This window comes from Silene latifolia, chromosome 3, assembly GCF_048544455.1.
Source record: "Silene latifolia isolate original U9 population chromosome 3, ASM4854445v1, whole genome shotgun sequence".
Taxonomy (NCBI): Eukaryota; Viridiplantae; Streptophyta; class Magnoliopsida; order Caryophyllales; family Caryophyllaceae; genus Silene; species Silene latifolia.
Window position 1 is genome coordinate 148,949,263 of NC_133528.1, and position 20,215 is coordinate 148,969,477.

A 20,215-nucleotide genomic window follows, 5' to 3' on the forward strand; every position below is an offset into this window, starting at 1 on the left:
TATGAGTTAGTCTTATTTAAGACGGTTTTACACTAATATAGTCGTAAAACGGATTCAAATGGTGATACAAGATCCGTTTTACGATAGATTTGTGTAAAACCAGCTTACGTATTTGTGCAATCATAATATATTCACATGGTAACAAATGTCGTACTTACTATATGACTATATGGTCTATATCATATGACAAAATTCTTGCAAAAATGGATAGATGGAGAAAGTGGCGGGGCTAGAAATTCAAAATTGAGTAGTTGTTTAAAATCTGTCATTGTCTACTGAAATGGTCATGGAGTTTTTAGGTATGCTTTAAAGATGTGGAGACAAATGAGTTGAAAAATAAAATGTACTTTCGATTCTTTAAAATTACTCTATTTGTTTAAATCCCGTGGTCAAATTTTTTAAAATGGGGTAATTCTAAAGAATTAGAGGAAAAGAGGTTACCGATTAGTGTTGTTAGCTTGAAATTGCATTTCGGTTGTTTTGGACTTCCACTCTATACATGGTTGTAGTGTGATTTAAGGATTATCTTATCTAGATCGCATCAAATACTAATTAGGGTTGAACTATTTGTGATAATAATAGGTTTTATATAACTTGATTAAGATTGATTTTAGTGTTAATACTGGTATGATAAGTTCTATATTTCGATTTAGCATTCACTTTAATGCTCGGATGTCATGCCGATTGGAGATTATCTACTTAATTACTTATATCACGCTTTAGGTTGTTTTTGCCAGTTTATTAGTATCTTTTCTAATCCGTCTTTAGTTTTATTACTTAACCTATTATATTTAGCATTTCATAAAAGGATTAGACACGCTGAGTCATATAATATATGAGATAGAACATGTAAGCGACACGTTGCTCCGACACTTAAAAGAATGTGAATACTCCTCTAGGTGAGATAATTTTTACTATGACATACACAAAATAGACAAATATAAAGAGAGCAAAAAAAATCATTGTCCTATAAATATAATAATGAATGATCATAGAGGATCTTAATTGCGATAGTTTACATGTGAAGAAAAAGGGAACATAAAGTGGAGCCCAATGAAGATTTTGAAGGAACAAGACTTGAATTTTGATGTGTTGGGGGGTTTGACTTAAGAAGTGTTTTGTGTGTGTGTGTCCCTCATTTTTTGGTGTTGAAAAGCCTTTTTACTTTGAGAAATAACTGTATGTAGTCCACTCAATTTTTAACCTAATCCAACTAAGTCCACCAAGGACAGTAACTGCATCGACCAAAAATCATTGTCCTATAAATAATGAATGATCATAGGGATCTTTATTGCAATTGTTTATTAGCAAGTGTCTCTTATGACGGGTATATCCATCACAAGCTTGAGAAGGGTAAAATACAATCCACATGGATAAATAAGATAAAACAGAATGCTATTTCTTAGGCACTCTGTTTTTGTCTTATCTCCCCATGTTAGTAGTATTTGACTCGTCGCAAGCTTACGACGGATATGTCCGTCATAAATGAGAATTTGTGATTGTTTATGGACAATCATAGGATGTTATCGGGTTTCTGTATTTTAGATGTAAGTGATGATACCAGGACTCGGTACCCCACACAACGTTTGTATTTCTATTGGTCATGTGGTGGGAGCCGGGAGGCATATCAATTTACCGCCATGTCTATTTTCTTTAAATGAAAATAAATTGAGGATAGTTAAATATCGACAATGACGTCCTTATGGATGAAAGCGAGAAATCGAGTTAAGTCAAAATTAGTTTAGATTCCACGCAATATATGCACGGTATTTATAAAATTTTACTTACTCAGTGGGTCTTATGAGAGACCGTCTCCCACTAATTTAGTGGGAGACATAATAGGGAAAAAAGAAATTCCGTGGGTCCCTCACCCCATCATGTGAGAAGTCTCTCAATAACGCTTTTGAGAAACCGTCTCTTCGGAGTTTTTGTGTTACTTTTTAGTGTACTCCGTATTATTTATGGATTTTAAATTGATAATTCACTTACTTTTTATGTTTCTCATCACTTTATTTAATTTGAGCAATAAAAATTAAAATTGTAAAAATTCATGAAATGAATATTTTAATGAAAGTTTTTTTTTTACCGAGAAATTAATGATGTTATTTTTAAAATATTTTTACTATTAACATTTTTTGTCCAACTTCTTATCATTAAGAGTCAATGAATTTTTATGTACAATTTTTTTTTTTAAAAAATATGCAGTTTTTTATTATTATATAATAATGGAGATAAATTTATGTATAATGTGAAATAATATAGAATGTTTTAAATATTAAATTTATTAAAAGATTGTACCATTATAAGATTGTGAGATAATATATGCTAAAAGTACTACATTTTATTTTAGGATATATTATTTAGGCGGGAAAAATAAGAGTTTCACCTATTCATTTAGTAAATAGAGGATTTTAAAACCCCTTTTTGAACAAGAGCGGAAATACATATTTTCAAAAACTGTACTCGTTCAAGTTGTAATATAAAAAAGAAGGGAAGAGAAAGAAAAAAAAACATAAGTTGAAGAAAAATTTCAAATTTATCTATAACTATAAATAATAACACAAATTCTCATTGAAGACATGACATATCCGTCACAAGCTTGTGACGGATACCATTTTACCTCACAATGTACCCACTTTTTCTCTCTCTGCAACACTATTCATGTGGTCTCCTTTCTCCACTAACCCATTTTGTTACCATTTTATCTCACAAAATACCCGTCACAAGGAAGACCAATTGAAATAATAAATGGAACTAAAACGAAACAAAGTCAAAAAGTTTTTTGAAGTTTGGTTATATTTGTTTTGACATATTTTGATTTTTTTTTTTTTTTTTTCCCGAACAAGACATGACCTTGGGAAGAATTATGTAAAATTCGAACCGATTTGGATAATGGAGCGATAGCGATTACTCAATTTAGAAAGATTGCCGACACAATTAGTGATTTAGTGGTAATTCTGGTGCACCACGAGATTGCATTGAACTCTACTCCTGCCTTTACTTTGCCAACTAGGTCAAGATAGTGATTAATTATTTTCGACAGTGCGAAATAGTCTTACATTTCAGTAATATAGCTCTTAAAGTCATACTCAAGTACTACAATGTAAACGGAATAAGAAACAACATAGGGTAATAGTTTCCTAATAAAGAACAACAACAACTAAGGAGCGATTTCCACAGGGTATCCAAAACTTGATGATAGAGAACAATGATCTCGTCATGACTCACGAGCATCTTCACCCAAATCATCAGCCCAACGTACATTTCTCCCAGGAGACCAGATCAGTTGAGATGTCGTGAGCCATGAGACGATCATTAATCCCTCAAATAAACGAAAGCAAGGTAGCATTATAGGTATATACATACACCTTACTCGATACGTTCTCAACAACCAAGACGATCATTTCAAGACGATTGTTTTAATCGACGGATGCTCCTATGACACTCGTAATCTCCGAAGGGGGTTGAAATGTTGAATGAATGATACCCAAACAAGGAGAACCTGGTTGAAGAATTATGGTCAGAGTGACAAAATGTGGTCCAAGAAGAGCAGAACTGTGAGAGACAACCAATACATTCTGAAACTGTTCAGTTAATACAGTGTGTGTGTATTCAGGTTTTGTATTTTTTACATTAAATATTTGCATTCAGAAGTCCCTATTTCAGGGGTCAGTAGAAAATGACTGTTTTGTTCATACAGATATGTATCAAAAGAATGTGAGTTGGCTAAAATGCTAAATTATAAAAATATATGTCAGAAATCTGAGTTATTTGCTGCAATAATGTGAGCATGTTTTGCAATTATTCCAGTATTATACAAAATTGTACTGGAGGAATTATTTTGGGAGTTCATTCAGGAACGAATGAGAACCAAACAATAAATAATTTTGAAACCATTCACTTCTAATAAAACAACATTGCGGCGAGAATCATTCAGGAAGGAAGGAATGGAAAGAAACTGTCAATAACAATGAAGGAAGGAATGGAAAGAAACTGTAAATAACTTGAAACCATTCACGTCTCCGAAACAACATTCGTGGCGAAAATCATTCAGGAAGGAAGAAACTGTAAATAACTTTAAATCATTCACTTCATCAGACAACAATTGCGGCGGGAATCACATTTAACGCGATGGAGTAAAAGGCGGGAATAGCGTTAAGGCGGGAATCACATTTAACGCGATGTTGGAGACTTGGGAGTAAAGGATGCAGAAAACGTAGGATTCAACAAATATGCGTACCAACTAGACCCGGCAAATGGGTCAACCGGGTCAGGTTCTGGTCGGGTCAGGGTTCAGATCAGCTTGGGTCGGGTCGGGTCACTTTCAGTCTACTGTTACCGAGTTTACATGGATAATGGTCGGTTTGCAACAATAAACATTCCAGTCAGGCCAAACCGAGCTACGGGTCCTAAGTTTGGGCTGTTTATTGCCTCTTCTTCGGGTCGGGTCAATTTTGCCAAATCTAGTACCAACTAGGCAACTACCAACAATCGGTCAATTTTTTCCCCTTGAGTCGAAAACGACATTAGTTTCTTTTCAGTACTGTCATAGTGGCAAACCAACATACATTCTTAGAACACAAATGTTACAGCAAAGTTTATACTTAGCCAGCCACCCAACTAATAATTCAGAAAATGGATATAAGTAGAACTCAAATATACATATACCAACTACCAATAATGACTCACATTAGTTTGTTTTCGGTACCGTCATAGTGCCAAAACAACACACATCTTAGAATTTGCTTACAGCAAAGTTGTACAATACAGGGGTTAGCTAACCTCGCCCGAAGAACAAAACAACTTGGTACCTCAAGTAACCATCTTGTCTTTGTTTCAAAAGACCCAACAAATTCAAGATGTCATAGTCAAACAAGGACAAAATTTGGCACCTAAAACTTGAAATTAATTGGACCACTTTCAGCTTTTACAAAAGTTAATCTCGTGACTTTGTAAACAGTACAGCATTCAGTCATTCATCCCTATCTGGGCATGTTAATTGGGTTAACAGTAAAATGTACTTCTAGAAGTTAACCGTAAGCTAGAAGATGCAGATCGGAAGAAGATTTACAGGATGCAGTAAAAAAAACAATGGTCTATGCCAATTGCCAAGTGATTGTTAGGGGAAACTAAAGAGAATGCTACTTCTAAGAAATTACGATCAGCATCAAATTATGCAAACAGGAACATTCAGCAGGAAATAAACATGTTAAGGATTGCTCATTGGAGGTGACATTTTAAGAAAGTTTTACCAATTGATAATCACAAAGTCAGAAGGTGCACAATCGAAGATTTACACGATGCAGTAGGAAAACATGGGTCGATGCCATGAGATCGTTAGGTAAAACTAAAGAGAATGCTACTTCTAAGCAGTGGTGGAGTCAGGAAGGGGCTAGCAGGGGCGGTCGCCCCCGCTGACGTTTGAAAATTTCGAAATTTTTAGTTAAAATTTTCGAGTTTTTTTTAGGCCCCCTTATAATATTATCGTTTCGCCCCCACTGACTTAAATTCCTGGCTCCGCCACTACTTCTAAGAAACTACGATCAGCATCGCATTTTACAAATAAGAACATTCAGCAGGAATTTAACATGTTTTAATTGGAGGTGACATTTTAAGAGAGTTGTACCAGTTGGTAATCAGCTTTATCTCAACTGAGCACCTAACTCTCCAAAATCATCGGCATCTACTGCATCTTCAGCCAAGCGAACTGCGTCTAGTTTTTGCTTCAGAATTTCAATTGCATTAAGTACCAGCTGAGATGCCTTGACTCCACCAGTAGACTCAACAGTGAAAATGAACGAGTCCTCTCTTGGATAAATTTCAACAAGTCCTGGCTTTCCCATGGCTTCTGCTTTCTTTAGCACCTCGTCGTCATATGTGTAGGCCTCGGGGTCAACAACCACCACCTGAGACAAGGTCATGTAAGAAATCAAAATTGTTATATAGTCCAAGAACAAAGGTTAGAATCCAGAATTTATTAGAGCACTGGTAACTGAAAAGATGGAAGTAAATCTAACAGCAGTCAAGGTAACTGGTAACACATAGTACCAGGGGTGGTCATGAATATCAACAAGCAAAAACCTCAAGGTAACCAAGAGATACAATTTTGAATTTTAAAATACCAAATGTACAAAAATTAGACCTTTCAGGGTGGGACATGATATCCCATATTGAAGATCTCAGCCAAAAAAAAAACATCTCACGGAAGATTCAAACAGTTGTGCTTCACCATGTAAGTTGAGCTGGCTGCATATGCCTGCAGCCTAGCACGGCCTAAAATTTATTGGGTCTAAAATAAAAGTAAGTTATCTTCTTCCATCATCTGAAAGGCAGTAACAGAAATGATATTTCCGATTTCCTCGTACAAAACTCTATAACAAACATTTTCTAGTTCTAAAAGGATTACTCTGCAGCATGCAGTGAAGGAAATCATCCTCTCATTTACAGGATATAATTATGAGCTATATCAAAAATTGTCTCCCCCAAAAATTACATACAGCACCGATTGGATTGCCACATCATATATTGGCTAAAAAAATGACACAGAGCAAGGCATACATTAATGTTGAGGAAGGCAAATTGCCAGCAAGAAGAATTTCTATGAAGCAATTACCAGAATCCATTGAAGTCCAGTAAAAGAATTATGACAGTATTACTGAAATAGATTGTACCAACCTGTTGAGAATTAGGATCAATGTCAAAAACTTTAGTAGGACTGCTATCAACCCACTCTCTTTTCTGTTCCAGTGACAAACTTTCCATCATATCTTCATTAATATGAATTTCTGGTTCATACATAAAAGTGACAGTTGCTGCAGGAGACCATTTGGCATGATCTTTCCCAATACCCTTTCTAGCTATTGCTCTCAGCCTCAATTCCTGACCTTTACGTAACTTCACAATTATAATTCCTCTGCATGACATCAAAACCAGAATATTGAAGCAGCATAATTAACACACATATTTTCTTGCTAATATGCAGAGTGAAAAAGGCGCAAAATTTCATCACAAAATCCTCAAAACTTTTAATACGAGTAAATAATTCTTGGCAAAACTTGTTAGCACACACAGACAATTCAAACTCCTAAGAAACTTCCATTTAGTAGAACAAGATACTAAAACTTTAATCTAACTAAATGCCATAGTTCCACACCAGATTTATGACTAGAAACTGATACACCATGATCCCTTCCCTCCAAATTCACTTATCCAAGCAAAGGGTAAATATCTTAACTTGTAAAAACCACAATTAAACAACCACTTTTAAAGAAGCTAGTGAAACAAAATTAGTCACGAACTCATCAATTCAATCAAAACAAACCCCAGGCACAACACATCTACTCTATCTGTCCCATTTGTATCCTTATAATTATATTTCCAGGGTCTCTTTTGAATTCTGATTACCCATTTTTGCATTTTGGATCAGATGACAATACCACCACAATTCCCTCGTTATAATCTACAAAAAAAGTTACCATCAATTTTCCGCATTTGAGTCAAACCTAACTTATGTTTCCCGAAATAGACACCAATAGTCACTACCAGAATTAACCTAACTCATTTAATGACTGAACCTCAGTATACGCAATGGCGCTAATACTTATCACCATGAATAAGACCAGAGTAGTCTAAAACCCCTTCACGTGGAGGCTCAAACCATAGATGCTTAAACTTTGCTCAAACAATATTAGTAACCAAAGATTTACAGATATCAGGCTATCAGCAGCATAAAAAGAGTAGTAGATAAATTAGAAAGCTCCCGAAATTGTGATTTTATCAAATATACATGATACAGAAGCATTGAGAATACCAGAGTGATAATATCACTACCACAAAACATCACAACCCCAAAAAAGCTGGGATTTCCCACTGAAGTGCTTCAAGATCAAAACATTCCGGCGGAAATAACCATGATCATGCCTCTTATCACCAGCAGTAAAATATCAATGACAAGTTAGCTACTTTAAGAACCCAAACCTTAACATATACTCTTAACTTTTCCTTCCGCTTCCCCATCACCAATAATGCTTCAAGCCCACAATCATCCATTGTTCCTACTTGAGACCATCTTACGCGTCTTTATTGTATAACAGATGCATATCTCTAGAGTAATTTTACAACTAAGAGCCATGCAACAGTCCTAACTCCTAAGTGAGAATTCGTATTCTACCTTCATTGCCTTAAAGGTACACATTAGTTTTCCGCACGAGTCAAGTCTAACATAAGCCACCCATTACAGACATCAACAGTCACTACAAGAATAAACCAAAGTACCAAGCTAACTTAATGACTGGTTACTCAGCAATATGAATGGCACTAACACTTATCACCATGAGTAAGACCGGGGTTTCACCAAGATCTAAAACTCCTGAAATGCATGGAGGCTTGAACCATAGGTGCTATAAACTTTACTCAAATAATACTTATAATCAAAGATCTAGGGATATTCACAGGATCAAAAGAAAAACTGATAAACAAAGAAGTCCCCAAAATTTTGACTATGACATGCACACATAATACAGAAGCATTGAGAAAACCAGAGTGACAACGATACTACCACAAAACATCACAAACCCAAAAAGGCTACGGCTTTACCACTAAAGTACTTAAAAATCAAATCAATCCAACATAAATCACCGTGATTATACCTCTTGCTGCCAGCAGTATCTTATCAACGGCAAGTTAGTTACTTTAAGATCCTACACCTTCAAAAATATTCTAACTCACCCTCTCCCTTTCGCATAACCAATAATGCTTCAATCATCTATTGTTCCTACTTGACATCATTTAACGTGTCATTATTGTAAAACAGATGCACGTTGTAATTTCACAATTAAGACCCATGCAAAAGTCTAAAGTGAGAATTCGTATTCTACCTTCATTGCCATAAAAGGTTCGCAATGCATCAAAGCTATCAACAACAGTTCTAATTGAGAATTCATATTCTATCATACATTTACTAGACAAGATGCTCAAACTTCAATTTTAACTAAATGCCATAATTCCGTAGTGAAGCCAGGTTTATGACTAGAAACTGAAACACCATGATCACTTTTCCATATTGAAACCAAGCAACGCAGATGCAAATCCACCAAAACACTTTCAAAGGAATTCTCTCTCCAATCTTAAATCTCTAAGCTTGTAAGAACCTTAGTCAAATAAACTACTTTTAAAGAAACAGGTGAAACCAAATCAGTCACTAACTCACCACTGAAAACATAACTAACCTCAGCTGCATAGACAGCCCAAAACAAAATACACAATAATCTACTCTATCTGTCTCATTCGTATCATTTCAATTTCACATTATTTTCACTTATGGGTTGTCTTGTATATTCTAGTAATCCACCCTTTTGTATTTTAGCTCAGACTGCCAAACTGTTTCAATGCCCACATAATAATTTATAGAAAGTGTTACCCATTAAGTTTCCGCATTTGAGTCAACCCTAACTTATGCTGCCCATAACAGACATCAATAGTCACTACGGGACTAAACCTAACTCACATAATCACTGACCACTCAACTAATGCATTGGCGCTATCACTTATCAGTTATCAGTCATCACCATGAATAAGACCAAAGTTTCTCAAAAAACTTCTGAAATGAGTGGAAGTTCGAACCATAGGTGCTTTGAACTTAACTTCAATATTACTTGTAATCAAGGATCCAGAAATATCAGCAGCATCAAGATAGAAGCAGATAAATGAAGAGCCGTGCATCACCAAAAATGCTTCAATAATCTATTGGTCTCACTTAACAACATTGTATGTGTCATTTTTGTGAAACAGATGCATCTCCTCAAAGACTAATTGATAATCCTCGGGAAAAATGGGATAATTTACTCCATTTCACAATTAAGACCCATGCAACGGTCCTAAGTGAGTATTTGTATTCTACTATGCATTTCACTTAAAAGGCACACTGCATTAAAGTTCTCAATAACTGTCCTAAGTGAGAATTCATATTCGATCATACATTACACTTAAAAAGGTACACAATGCATATCAACAAAAGTCCTAACTCGTAACTGAGAACTCCAATTATATCATCACAAAATCTCAGCTGAGTCCGTCTTAACCTTAGACAGCCTCTCTCCATGTACGTCCTCCATACAATGTCAACTATTATAACAACTCCATACTCTACAAGCTTAAGACGGTCATAAGCAAGACATCGACAAAAAAAACATACTTTCCTAAATCAACCACATCAAAAACACTAAATCAGCTTTAAAAAAAGAAGAAGAATCAAATTAGTTGTTATCAGAAGCACCATCAAACTACAATGCCAGCTATAATAACAACTACTCGTATACTGCAAACTTAAGACGGTCATAAGCAAGACAACGACAACAAAAAACATAATTCCCTGCATAAAAAACACAAAAGTAGCTCACTTGTTATCAGAAGCACCATCAGAAGAAGGAAAATCGGCGAAATCGACAGGAGTAACAGTATGATCAGAAGTAATCAAATCTTTACTAGTAACATCTAGGGTTTGATCTTGAACACATTTAGCCCTAAGATAAAACTCCACTGAACAAAACTCGCATTGTCCATCACCATCACACGCGTCACAATCACGCGAGAATCGCATCGCCATAGCTCGTTCACTAGTTAACGGGATTAACCCTAACCTATGGGCAATAAACTCATCGTTTAGTACAGATGAATTAACCTCGATTTCGACTAAATCAATGGCGATGGTTGGAACTTCGGAGATCATTACACGTCGTAGTGCGTTTGCGACTGAAGCGTCCGTGTCTCGGAGCTCGAATTTCATGAAATCGGAACGCATTTCACGGATTTTGATGCGTGGGAAGCGTTGGTAGGTTGTTAAGCCGCCGTCCATGGTGGTTGAAAATTGAAATTAGGGTTTAGCGGAGGTTTGTGTTGGAGTAATTGGGGAAATGTTAAACCCTTTGAGGACAGTGTTGTGTTTTGGTTGGAGGTGGGACAATTATTTCATTTTATTCCAGTTTTTTTTGATATTTTAGTTCGGTTTAGTTCACTTTGATTTCGAAAGTTTTTATTCATTTTTTTTTATGGATATTTTGGTTTAGTTCACTTCAGTTTCAGAAGTTTTATTCAAGAGAGTATTTTGTATGGTGGGATTAATTTTGGTCGGAGGAATGTGATTACTCACTCGTTTAGGGTCAATTATAAACTCCTATATTTATTTAAATTTAATTTAGTTTTTGTAAAATAATACTCCATACCAATTCCCTTCAAATTTTATTTTGACAAAGTCAAATCTAAGCATTATTTACTTCATTTTTCACTTCATAATTTATTTTGACAAACTCAAGTATGTTACTCTGACACTTCACTTTGCTGTCGTGTCGCGTATTCGACACCTAATGTGTCTGACACGACACTTCTACACTTCACTTTAGACTACAAAATGAAAATTTCATCAAAATAGTCGACAACTCCAACACCGTGTCGGAGATGAGTAGCACATCTTCTCAAGATTAAAATGGATAAAAGATCAATGTTGCCAATGTTGGAAATTCCATAACAAATACGGAGCATCTCTAATTTGGAACTTGGAAGCCTTGGTTTTTGCATGACTTGTCCATGTTTAATGTCAGATAAAGTATGATCTCTATTGTCCCACACACACACATATGGACATACAAAATAGTCCCTCATGAGTCATGAGCCTTCCCAAGCATGAATTAATCCCTTCAAATTCTGCAATTTGTTACAATATGGGATGACCATAACATTTTGAGTTGAGGTTGTCGTCTTGTCGACATAAACCAACTAATCGCCCATCAACGGACCCTGAATCGTATCGACTCATCAATGTCTGATCTTGCCATTACTCAACTGAATAAAAATCGGAGAGATTTATACTAATCATACAATAATACACATATCAGGTAGTTTTTCGGTTGTTTTTCCCACTCTCCTACCTAGCTAAAACAACAGTCATAACTGAACATTTCAGGGTCAATTACTCAAATTGTGCCCTGAAATAAGGATTAGTTTCTAGTTTCGATAATGCTACCTACTAAAATAAGTACTACGAGTAGCGTTCTGAAGTCGTGTAAACAACTAGAAGCATCATTTGATGAGAATGCATCGGATGGGCGATCCCTCTGCACCAAGGAGCCTCAGGGGTAAACAGTGGACGTTATACATTCCTGCAGGGACGTCGTCTAGCTTTAGACCCTCCACCAGTATAATTTCCTGCGACACGAAGATCATTCATTGTCGACGATATTACAGACTAGAGAGTAACGCAATGATCGAAAATTAGAAATCAGTTTCTCAATGGAAGTAACATCAGGTTGAAGTAAAGATGTTACCTTGCTTTCCAGGAACACGAGATGAGACGATTCCAGATGATCAAATGACGCTGCAGACAGGTAGTCGACACCTGTAGATGTAATGATTTTGTTCAAGTCAGATAAAGTCAAAAGTATGCAAAGAGGATACATTGACCGGAAAAACTCTCGATCAGTATGCCAATATTGTGGGATGATCTATAAGACTAAAATCTTACCAACAAGCTTGATGTCAGTGTTATCAATCAGCCATTGTGCTCCATCCTTCTCGAAAGCCACATAGCTCGAATCAAACTCCTTTTGAAACATAAGCTTCCTGAAATGGGAAAAAAAAATTGTTTTTAAAGTTACGAATATCGCAATAATACATGAAACCAGATAAAAGGGAGTATGGTCAAGGACTCAAGGTTTTCATCCTCTTAACTGGCAACACTCCCGTTAATAAATACTCCGTACTATAATCAATTGAAATTCCATTTAATCAATAGTCAATCAACTCACAGCTTCAAGCCTTCAACATTATACTCCGCTAATTTTAGGTTCTTGCTGTCTGAGTAACATAACTAAACATTGTTATTCAGGATGAAATTTAATAAAATAATAGAATTTGATGCAATAAGCCGAGGCAATTGGTGAAGCTCTTAAGCTAATAAAGATGACATACGCAAACAGTCGCTAGTGTGGTGTATATATACCTGTCTGTGTTCAGTGTTCTGAAAAGCACACGGCGTACTCCTTTTGGAATGTGCAGGGACTTCATCACCGCCTCTAAAAAAGAATTTACAGTACGATGCATCAGTTTATCAATCAATTGGCAGTTTGGCACCCAACAACTAACTTATAACTTATGGCCTCATGTTTTTTTCCTACATATTCAACTAGGTAATATTGTACTCCGTAATAACTCCTATAGCACTGTCAGCTCGTTTCCACGATGAAATTCATAGTTAAGCTCTATTACAGGCTTACAGCCTGCAATCTATGTAGACTGCACAAAGTTCTGCTCTCTTTTATAGTTTTATCTAATATACGTTGTTTATAAATGATAAAAGAAAAGCCTAGCAGATGCTGCTAAGACTAGCTCACCGCTCAGGAATGCATGCAGCTTGGAGCAGAGGTATATTTTGATGCAAATTAATCAAGACATTAACGAGGATCAAAGACAGTTATCCAGTGTGCACTTATCAAATACCTACAGCCATACTCATGAACATTAAGTTGCTTAGTTTTCTGTTTAACACGCACTTGCTCAATGCTCCAGAGAGCTACTCACTACCAAGTACCAAGTTTTAAAGATTACTTTACTCGTACAAGTCGTGCCTACTAGTGTAGCAACTACAAAGAGAACATACCATGAAGAAAAGTTGTGTGATAATACTAACAAGTCTTATCATGACAGTGAAACGAACCTAGTTTTAGAGAAATACTAAAGATCACAATTCTGAAATCTGAAAGTACGTAGGGATAAGACATGAAAACGATGTGTACCAGTAATGTTGCTACTCCTGGGTACATCAACCAATAGAGCAGGACCTGTCAATAGGAAACAAAATACAAGCCAATTAGTTCAAATATCATTACTCATTGGCAAAACAACCATACTACTTTTTAAAGAATCCATACAAATATGGTAATTTTACACAACTCTCTTTGAAAGGAGTATCGAGAGTGTTCGGTTATATGATTTTCTTATTAAAAAAAAAATAGCTCGATCAATTAAAGGAAGACTGGCCTATTTCATCCTTTCGAATATTGGTGAAAATGGAAGTCATTGAGTATTTGACTTCCGACCCACGTCGAAAAGTTTGGATAAGAATGTCCTAAATCAACATATAGTCAGCAACTTTATTGGCTCTCGAAAGCTATAATAATATGCGTCCAAGGCATACGAATTGATTCTTTGATTGCATAAAGTCGCTACAATCCCTAAAAATCCACCCTTAAGTCCTTAACCAATAGTTCAATACACATAACAAGTCACATTCAAACACAATATTTCAATGGCTTGCAAAGGTGTTACCATTACGACGAACTTAAACTGACAATTGACCAATCACTAAGCCCTGCCCTCCCCTCCCCTCCCCTTATAACAATGAAAAATATGAACTTTTTAGTAAAATACAAATTCTTATTTAAGACGGTTGTAAGCATGAAACGAATCTAAAGCAACTCATTAAGAGAGGCTTATATTCCTAGAAAAAGGTTTGACTTTTATTCCTAAGTCATTCTCTTCAATGTAGTATTACCAATTTGACCTCCAATTGGTCTCCCTTGTGACGGGTTACCATTTGTGGCGGATATTTTGTGAGTTAAAATGGTAACAAAATGGGTTAGTGGAGAAAGGGGACCACATGAATAGTGTTGCAGAGAGAGAAAAAGTGGGTACTTTGTGAGGTAAAATGGTATCCGTCACTCTTGAGTGACGGATAGTCGGATATGTGCCGTCACAAACAAGAATTTGTGTTTGACCCCCTATAATTTTCAACTATGGCCTATGGGTTAACCATCACATTCAAATCCTAATTCCGTCACTACACATAAGCACATTATCTCGTTTATCTCGATCATTTATTTACCATTTGACCTATACTAAAGTACCCTAAAGCTAACACCAGAAAAGAAAAATCGAACAATTGACTGAGACAAAGAGAGTAAAAAAGCTATAAACAGAGGGATATCGTCTATAATGAGAATTTGTGATAAACAAATCCAAATCATCACAAAAACCAAACAAATTAGAAAAATCAAAACATTAAACTTTGAATTACCATTAAGAACATCAAGATCAAGGGTATCAACATCAAAACCAGCATCAAGATAGTCATCAAAAAAATGAGCAGGAGAATCAACATGAGTTCCAGTATGAGTAGGAATCTTCATTTCAGAATTATTAGCAATTGAACCATTCCTTTTACTTTTCACTAACCAAATAAATTGACCCAAACCCTCATCCGACCCAAAATTCGGCATTCTGGGTGTTATTCTATGAGTAATGTCCATTATTCTACCATTACCATATGTCTCCCTACGGTCCGGGACCATATTGACAGTGCCCTCATTGGCGCCGGCGAGTGTGCATGATTCGCCGCCGTATGGGGCCGGGTATGCGGCGGAGGATGTGGCGGAGATGGTGGTGGTGGTGAGGAGGAGGAAGAAGAGAGTGTTCATGGTGGATTTGTGTGATTAATGTGTGTAACGAGGATTTAGGAGAGAAAAGATGGGATTTTTGGAGTTTGATTTGGTGTTTGTTGGTTTGTTTGTTTTTGTTGTGTTAGTTTTGGTGATTTATATATGGAGTTGTAGTAGTCGTACTTTAAAGTCGTGTAGAAATGTGAAATTTTGGATAATTTGAAGTCAAAGCGTCTTATTATAGACGGGTATATTCGTTTATAGATATAGGCGGGCTAAATATTCACCAGCTTTAAGCAAAATGGATTAAATGTCATCACCTTAACGCCAAATGTCACCCGTATGGGCCGTATCATTCCCATGTGATAAACTAACTGTTATAGCTAAGGAAACGACTGATGACATTTGGCGTTAAGGTGGTGACATTTGACCCGTTTTGCTTAAAGTGGGTGGATATTTGGCTCGTTTATGGCTATAGACGGATATGCGCCGTCTATAATGAGAATTTGTGATTTGAAATTTACTCCGATTATGATTTGGGTATCTATTGTTTGTTTGTTATAGTTTGGTACTTCTATAGTGTTTCTTAGATTACAAAACAACAAATCTTCTAGTTTAGACTCACCCGATTTCTAAAGCATCTCGTCGGATTTCTGAGGATTTTCTAAGGGAATTTTTTCATTTATCACGAGGCAAACTCGTGTGCAGATTGGTTGGCAAACAAAGGAGTGGTACAGACTCACAACTGGTCAGCTTTAAGGAGTTTAATATGCCCGATTATTTGTTCCGTTTGTTGCACCAAGACATTGGAACGTAGCTTGCCCTCGTGTCGTTCCTTTTTATTCTTTTAAGTTTGATTTTCTAGTGTGTATTTCGTTTATGGGTTATTCCCACTTCTTTTCACCAAAAAAAATTAATAATAATATGTATTGTAAAAAAAATATCATTTACTATGTTCAAAATTTTACAAACTATCACTAAATATGTCAATTCTTGCTAACTACTCATAGTAACTAACATAAAAATTCTAACTAAATTATCCACACCCACACCATTTCTAATTTCAATGATAGTTTTGGTCTTTCACTTAGAGTGTTGATTTTCGTAATACATGATTACATGTTATACTCATTGCAATACATCTTTTCATATATCGCCCCTCTCATTTCACCCATTTCATTTATTCCCAATGTGTACTACAAAAAAAAAAAAAAAAAAAAGACCGAAAAACAAAGAAACTAAACTAATACCCAAAATACTCTCTTTTATTTCCCTCAACCTATGTCGTGCTAACCCACCCACGTGCATCTTCTGCAACCACTAGCCATCACTTCACCTCCCTCCCACCATCGCTATCCACAACGACCACCCCAAACCACCGTCAAATACCACCAGAATTACTCCCACTAGAACGACCCCTGCATTTTTCCACCAATGATCCCCTCCAGTGCACAACCACCACTCAAAATTCCCTAGACACCAAAAATGCCTCACCTCGACACCACCATCATCAATTTTCTATTTCTAAGCAAATATTTATGTGCTAAATGAACATTAACCTTTTATATTCTTAATCAAAATTTACCGTAAACTATTTTAAGTACCTACTGTATTAAACAACACATTTTAATGTGACATTTGCACCTTATTATCGTCAAGAATAAATTCCCCACAAATAAAATTTTGAAAATAAAGACAATTTAATGAATATTCTTTTTTAGAATGTAAATTTTGTCACTCAAAAAAATCAAAAATCAAATTTTAATGACACCCATCAAACGAAAAAAAAAAAAACGTGATATAAAGAGAATGCAGAATTGCAGATATCCGATTAAACCCTCGTTCTCTCCCTTCTTAAACCCTAATTATTTCAATCAATTACTTTACCAATTTCGCTTCTCTGATCTGGAATTAGCTTTCCCCCAATATGGGTCTGGATAATATCAGGTTATTCTTCTCTCCTTAAATTCATTCATTTTACTATATTCATTTTTCGCATACTAATCGAGCTAATTGATTTATCTAAATTTTTGCCCAATTTCTTTACAGGGGTGATGCTGCTGAGAAATCAGATCGTAAATTGGCAAAAAAACTCAAATTTTATTCAAGTATGTGGGTTTTTCTTTAATTTAATTCTGCTGAAAGTTTCAATTTTTTTGGTTGATGAATTTATTTTTAACTTTTTTTTTTTTGTGAATTTGATTTGGTAAGTTGATAATTTCGCCATGTATGTCATTTGGGTATTGCTCAATTGTTAATAATCATGAAGTTATCGAAAGTCAAGAGTATATTTAGGCGAATTTCGGGTTTTTAACAGTTGTAGTAATTGGATGTGTAATTACAATGGTTTCAGCTCAAAAAGTTGAAAATTTGCGCTTTGTTGTGGTGCAGAGGTTAAAGAAAATGTAGCAATGTTAAACGCCACGAAGACTATCGGGAAGGTGAGGCTGCTTCCCTTTTGCTTCGTTGTCCTGTTATTGTTTTGAACCAGATGTTTTGCTTTATTCGGATCTGAAGTGTTCTACATTTCGCGGGTAGAATTTTTTTTTCCCTGAAAAGAATCCAACTTTTCGAAATGTATAGGAAAACAGGATCAGGCCTAATTAGAATAGTTAGTTAATTTTCCTGAAGGGCTGAGTAGGTTGTAAATTGTAACTATCGAAATAGTGGAAAAATTCAGGAAAAAATGCGAGGTACTTCGAATTGTGCAGTGTACTATACTGCTAGAACATAGTGGGCATAAACAATAGTGAACACAAAATTTGATGCAAATTTATGACATTCCATTGAGTATAAGTAATTTCGACACTTTGTTAGTTGACACATATTTGCCTTCTTACCTCGTCATTATAGGAGTCCCTTATGCAGTAATGTATTGCTGTTACGTATTGTTGTGTTACTCAGACATGCCGACACGTGTCGGACACGGCTATTTGGAGTGAATTTTCCTGTTTTATGGTCTAAATTGAAGTGTCGTGTCGTGTCGGTGTCCGACACGTGTCTGACACGCGACACGGCAGTTAAGTGAAGTGTCGGAGTAACATACACGTATTGTAGTCCGAGTTTCAAAGTGTGATGGAAGTAAAATGAAAATTGTTCTAGTAACTCGTGTTAAAGGGAAACTATTTGGAAATGCTGAAGCGAACTGTTCCAGATTTTATCCTGGCCTGTCTGACATACCTGAGGCAGATTAAGCCCTAATTTTTATAGTTTACTTTTGATTTTCCTTTCTAAAGGCTCAGCGCTTTGATTTTTTTAGAGAATTGTTCTATGGCCGTGATACAATTTGATCATATACCTAGTTCAACATCATCTTCAGTAGATTAGACGTTCACCTATTCTATGCCTTGTTCAAATCTGTAGAATTAAGAGATGTTAGAAACATAGGGTAGAAAGTAGGGTTTCTCATGCACAATGCTGTAGGTTCATTAAGCATATTCAAGGCCGTTCATTAGAAGACATACGCGTCCAGATAGATGTTCTTTTTCGTTTTTTGAAAACAAATGTCTCAAAGCCTCAAAAGCGTTGTTTTGAAGGAGATTGATTACTGCAGTCCACTATCCTTTGTTGTAAGCGAGTTCTTTAATCCGAATGTGCCCACTTTCTGATTGTATGTATATTCAGCCTCCTGCATTCTTCTACTCTACTTTAGTTACTTTCTCATTTATTTGCTTACATACATGTAATCACTTAGATTCTTCTTCTCTTTTCTTGTATAGAAAAGCAGGAATGCCAGGAAACGTCAGAAAACTTTAAAAGCATATGACCTTTCCGAGCTTGCTGAGATATTGCCTGAACTCTCTACTCAACGCAAGGGACCTGTTCCTCTACCTAAGCCTGGAAAAAAGTGCAAATCCAGACAGACACTAGTGTGAGTGAAACCCTTCAATTGCAGCGAGAGCCTTATATGAGACAGATTCACTTGAGAGACCAACCCCATATGTATTTGGCACATGAGTTGGTCCCACGTGTAAAACCGTCTCATATACGTTTTTATGGTTCAAAATATCATCATCTTCAAGAATTACTTAATATCATCTCCTTTTTTGTAGTTTGCAGGAAGCAAATAGGCTGCAAGCCGTCTTTAGCAATCCTACTTTCCAGTCCAATCCTTTAGCCGCCATATATCAGCATTTGCAGAGTACGCAACCTGCTCCAGAAACAAAACCAAAGAAAAAGTCTAATGATGATAAGAAAAAGAAGAAGAAGAAATCAAAGGCTTCATCAGCACCTCAGTCTATGGAGATGTGAATGCCCAGATACAGGTAGCAGGCTAATAGACGCCCGACTGAGCCAGTAGAATAGCTTTGTTAGAATCCTGTCGAGGATAAATTTTGCCATTTGTGGTGGTTGTCAAAGGCTTTACCCAATGTTACTCCCTGTTATGTAATCGTTATCAAACCAATGCGATATTTCACTCCTGTTAAATATTGTACTAGCTCTATTTGGAAATCTTGGTGTTGATGTCTGATGTTTAACTTTATAATTCATTCAGGAGCCATGAGCTCGATATCTTGCATATTTAGCTTACAGTTCAGTTCTAAGCTAAAATGTTCAATAAATACTTTAGTAGCTAAAGAGATTAAGAAGGTACATCGTAGGCTCGTAGCATTGAGATTGGTGTCGACAGTCCCAACATTTAAATTCCAACCTTCAGTAACCCAGTAAATGGTGTTATAATAAAAAATATAGGCTAATATACCTCATGTAACTCCTGGTAAAGATTTTGATGCAAGTCTCTAATTCTCTATAGACCTTGCAAACTGGTCAACCAGGCCATGTTCGGGTTT

The 20,215-nt window shown here is 36.0% G+C and overlaps 3 protein-coding genes across 4 annotated transcripts; 1 reads left to right on the forward strand and 2 right to left on the reverse strand.

The window, feature by feature from the left end:
• Positions 1 to 5,230: 5,230 nt before the first annotated feature.
• On the reverse strand, positions 5,231 to 10,962 carry LOC141648417 (DNA-directed RNA polymerases II, IV and V subunit 3-like). 2 transcript variants are annotated; one of them, XR_012546026.1, is made up of 4 exons: positions 10,398 to 10,962; positions 6,676 to 6,913; positions 5,525 to 5,906; positions 5,231 to 5,359 (listed from the first exon to the last, which is right to left on the reverse strand). XR_012546026.1 is itself a non-coding variant. In XM_074457073.1 (3 exons), exons 1-3 carry the CDS (start codon positions 10,850 to 10,852, stop codon positions 5,643 to 5,645), a joined length of 957 nt encoding a protein of 318 aa, XP_074313174.1. In that variant the 5' UTR covers positions 10,853 to 10,950; the 3' UTR covers positions 5,231 to 5,642. The 2 variants fall into 2 exon arrangements, 1 of the variants encoding a protein (XP_074313174.1); XM_074457073.1 differs by having other exon boundaries at positions 5,231 to 5,906; positions 10,398 to 10,950.
• Positions 10,963 to 11,800: 838 nt separating this feature from the next.
• On the reverse strand, positions 11,801 to 15,589 carry LOC141648418 (cyclase-like protein 2). Its single transcript, XM_074457074.1, has 6 exons — positions 15,065 to 15,589; positions 13,785 to 13,829; positions 12,992 to 13,064; positions 12,515 to 12,612; positions 12,318 to 12,388; positions 11,801 to 12,198 (listed from the first exon to the last, which is right to left on the reverse strand). Exons 1-6 carry the CDS (start codon positions 15,462 to 15,464, stop codon positions 12,073 to 12,075), a joined length of 813 nt encoding a protein of 270 aa, XP_074313175.1. The 5' UTR covers positions 15,465 to 15,589; the 3' UTR covers positions 11,801 to 12,072.
• Positions 15,590 to 17,070: 1,481 nt separating this feature from the next.
• On the forward strand, positions 17,071 to 19,889 carry LOC141648419 (uncharacterized). The gene is made up of 5 exons (XM_074457075.1): positions 17,071 to 17,372; positions 17,475 to 17,533; positions 17,817 to 17,866; positions 19,145 to 19,296; positions 19,478 to 19,889. Exons 1-5 carry the CDS (start codon positions 17,353 to 17,355, stop codon positions 19,674 to 19,676), a joined length of 480 nt encoding a protein of 159 aa, XP_074313176.1. The 5' UTR covers positions 17,071 to 17,352; the 3' UTR covers positions 19,677 to 19,889.
• Positions 19,890 to 20,215: the final 326 nt, after the last annotated feature.